The sequence below is a fragment of the Nannospalax galili genome, unplaced genomic scaffold, assembly GCF_000622305.1.
Source record: "Nannospalax galili isolate Female #2095 unplaced genomic scaffold, S.galili_v1.0 scaffold300, whole genome shotgun sequence".
NCBI lineage: Eukaryota > Metazoa > Chordata > Mammalia > Rodentia > Spalacidae > Nannospalax > Nannospalax galili.
This window is the reverse complement of record NW_008347322.1, coordinates 3238804-3242511: the sequence shown is the minus strand read 5'-3', so window position 1 is coordinate 3242511 and position 3708 is coordinate 3238804. Positions and strand designations below refer to the sequence as shown.

Here is a 3708-nt window from a genome sequence, read left to right as displayed (position 1 = left end):
AAACTTTATTAATTTATGGGGCTGGAGAGATGACTCAGCAGTTAAGAGCACTGACTGCTCTTGCAGAGAACCTGGGTTCAATTCCTGCACCCACATGGTGGCTACAAACTGTCCTTAACTCCAGTTCCAGGGGAATCCAAAGCCCTCTTCTGACCTCCACAGCATTGCATGACACAGGTACACTCACATACATGTAGGCAATACACTCATACACATAAAATAAAAATCTTTCTCTCTATCCTCTCCCCTTTGAGATAGGTTTTCTCTCTCTCCTTTGAGATAGGTTTTCACATAGCCGAGGCTGGCCCTGAACTCTATGTAGTTGAGGATGAACCTGACTCTTAATCCTCCAGCCTCCACATCCAAAGTGCTGGGATTACAGTCATAAGCCATTATACTCAACTAAAGCTGTTATTTTATTTTTTCTTTTCTTTTTGAATTTAATTAATTAATTTATTTACTTTGGTCTTTTTGAGACAAGGTCTCTCTGTAGCCCCAGCTGAGCTGGAACTCACTATGTAGACCAGGCTGGCCTTGAACTCACAGAGATCCCCTGCCTCTGCCTCCTGAGTGCTGAGATTAAAGGCGTGCGCCACCATGCCCGGCTAATTTTATTTATTATTTTTATTTTATGTGTATGCGTGTATTGCCTGCATGTAGGTAGGTGCACCTGTGTTGTGCAATGCCCTCGGAGGTCGGAAGAGGCTGTTGGACCCCCTGGGACTGGAGTTACAGACAGTTATTAGCTGCCATGTGGGTTCTGGGATTCGAACCTGGGTCTTCTGCAAGAACAATCAGTGTTCTTAACCACTGAGCCATCTCTCCAGCCCCTAAAGCTGGAGTTGTGCGGCTTTGGTTAACAGAGTATATGAATTACTTTCACATCCCATTATCAAAACACAGTCACATGTTTCCACTGATTAGTTACAGGCTTTGGTATGAAATGGTACTGGGGGCTGGAGGGATAGCACAGCCGTTAAAAGCTAAGGCTAACAACCAAAACGTTAAATGGTACTGGAGGGCTGGGGATATATCTCAGTTAACAGAGAGCTTGCTTAGCATGCCCTGAGTTTGATCTCTAGCACCCAATAAAATGAGCATTGTGACACACCTGTAAAACCAACACTCTGGAGGTGGAGGCAGGAGGATCAATAGTTCAAGGTCATACTTGGCTACATAGAGTTCAAGGCTAGTTTGGGCTGTATGAGACTCTCTCTCAAAACAACAAAACCCAAAAAACAAGCAAATTTAACCAGACAGGTCATGCAACAGGGACATCATGGTCCTTGATCTTACCAAGTTTACTTCCTAGCACAAACGTTGTGTTTGTAAGTCATCCAGTCCAGAGTCTCAAAGTAGATGGATGACAGATTCTCCCAAGAATTAGGGAAGAAAAAAAAAAAAAAAAAGGGCAGACTTGTAGATTTCACGCCTCTTTCTTCCTTCCCTCCCTAGGCCTGGAATATTGGATTGTGATTTTGGCGGGAACAAAGTATCCAGTGATTATAAACCTTCCTGGTGATTCTGAGATAGATGCAGCCAGGCTGGGGTACCCCGGCCTGGTCTATCCTTCAGTCACCCCCAGGAAACCGAGGCTCTGCCGGAGGTCGTGACCCTCCCAGGCTTCGGAGAGCCCGGAGTGCACGGCCTTACCGTGGCGATAGGGGTTGTAGAGAGCCATCCCCGCCGAACCGGCGGCCAGCAGCACCTTCTGCAGCGGGGAGGTGGGGATGTGGTCCGGGTACAGCAGGCGGGCGCCATGGCTGCAGACTCTCAGGGACACAGCTGCGGGGCAGGAAGAGGATCGGGGTGAGCAGAGCTGGGGCCCCAGGGTCTCTTCCTCCCACCGACCGGGGATGCCCGGGTGCTGCTCACCGGCTGCAGGCCGGTGACCGCGGCGGAGCCTGCGGAGGGGGTGCAGGGCCCGGAGCAGCAGCGTCGCCATGGCAGCGGACGTCCGCGGCGAAGGGGCGGGAGCCTCACTCCAGACGGCGTGCCGGAGAAGTCAAAAGACTGCATCCCCAAGGCCCGGTAGCATCGCAGTAGAGACTGGAAGCAGTAAGCAAGGCGTGATAGTGCGTACCTGCCATCCCAGGATTTAGGGGATCGGGGTTGGGGGCCAGAGGGTCAGAAGTTCAAGGTCATCCTTGGCTACATGGTGAATTCGAGTCCAGCCTGGGATACATGAGAGGCAGGCAAACAAAATCTGAATGCGTCTCCAAAGAGAATTCGCATCACGGATTGCAGTGCTGCGCACACGGCCCTATTTGCTTCTCTATCTCCGGTTTCCACCCGAGGACAATAAGAAGAGAGCCTCTTCCGGCCGAGGAAACATGGCGGAGCCCAATGTAGGGATCACATTTGGGGTAGGGCCGTAGCCCCGTACAGCACTTCCGTTCACGTCCCTGGTGCAGTATGGAGTGGTATGGCTGACGGGGAACATGGGGTCGTCGGGCGTGGCGCGGCTGCAGGGGCTCTTTGCGGTCTATAAGCCGCCGGGGCTGAAGTGGCTGCACCTGCGGGAGACTGTAGAGCTCCAGCTGCTGAAAGGTGAGAGCTTGCGGGCCTGCAAAATAAAGTCATGGGACCCGCATCCGAGAACAGTTATCGCTTGTATACTTCGTTATTCCTCGCTTTCCTCAGTGTTTAGAGAAACGGATTCCAGGGGCCGAAGACCCGGGTTCGGTTCCCAGTACCCACATGGCTGCCAACAACCATCCATAACTCTAGTTCCAGGGGATCCGATGCCTTTTTCTGACCTCCGCGAGCATTGCACCACCCAGGTGCACTTACATACATGCAGACAATACACTCATATACATTAAAAATAATAATAAAATGAAAAATAGAGAAACTGATTCTATAGCCCTGGCTGATCTGGAACTTGCTATGTGGATCAAGCCTCTGCCCACTTGCCTCTTGCCTCCCTAGTGCTGGGATTACATATATGCATCACCCACATGGTTTGTGGGTGCTGGGAATGGAACCCAGGGCTTCATGCATGCTACGCAAATATTCTACCAACTAAGCTAGCCCCAGGTTTTCTTTTTTAAAAAAATATTTTATTTTTTTTTACTTTATGTGTATGAGTGTATTGCCTGCATGTATGTGAGTGCACCCTTGTCGTGCAATGCTGTGGAGGTCAGAAGAGAGTGTCAGATTCCCCTGGAACTGGAGTTAAGGACGATTCATAGCCGCCATGTGGGTGCTGGGAATCGAACCCGGGTCCTCTGCAATAGCAGTCAGTGCTCTTAACAGCCGAGCCATCTATCTCTCCAGCCCCGTCCCCATGTTTTCTTAAGGACTGCCATTCTGTTCCTTACATTGATATACATCTCTACCTCTTCTCCCCAGGTGTTGGGACAGTGTTAACAATTGTTCTTAACTTCTGTGTTCAGGTCTCAATGCTGGGAAGCCTCGCGCTCCTGAACAGCGTGTTCGGTTCTTGCTGGGCCCTGTGGAAGGCAGTGAAGAGAAAAAGTTGACTCTCACAGCAACGAGTGTGCCCACCCTGACCACCCACAGGCTGAGTAAGGCAGATTCAAGCAGGATCCTGGCTGTCCTGTCATATCCCTGACCAGAGTCATTGCTCCAGTGTTCAGATTCCTAGCCTAGGAAGACCCTTGAAGAGTCACCATGGGGATGAAGTATCAGACCAGGGATTGGCAAACTTTCAGAGAAAGGGGGAGACTAAATATTTTAGGCCTT

The 3708-nt window shown here is 50.5% G+C and overlaps 2 protein-coding genes across 3 annotated transcripts in view; one reads left to right on the top strand and one right to left on the bottom strand.

Annotated features, from left to right (window-relative positions):
• Positions 1-2273, bottom strand: part of Coq4 (coenzyme Q4) — a 19289-nt gene extending 17016 nt beyond the window's left edge. Inside the window, exons 1-2 of the mRNA XM_008843976.3 lie at positions 1876-2273; positions 1654-1785 (exon numbers count right to left, since the gene is read on the bottom strand). Of these exons, the coding sequence (XP_008842198.1) occupies positions 1654-1785; positions 1876-1945 (202 nt within the window). The 5' untranslated portion in view covers positions 1946-2273. The remainder of the gene's footprint in view (positions 1-1653; positions 1786-1875) is intronic.
• A 24-nt stretch (positions 2274-2297) lies between these two features.
• Positions 2298-3708, top strand: part of Trub2 (TruB pseudouridine synthase family member 2) — a 17581-nt gene continuing 16170 nt past the window's right edge. For both annotated transcript variants that reach the window (XM_029568711.1, XM_008843977.3), the window contains exons 1-2: positions 2298-2550; positions 3399-3530. In XM_029568711.1, coding sequence (XP_029424571.1) covers positions 2442-2550; positions 3399-3530 — 241 coding nt within the window. In that variant the 5' untranslated portion in view covers positions 2298-2441. The remainder of the gene's footprint in view (positions 2551-3398; positions 3531-3708) is intronic.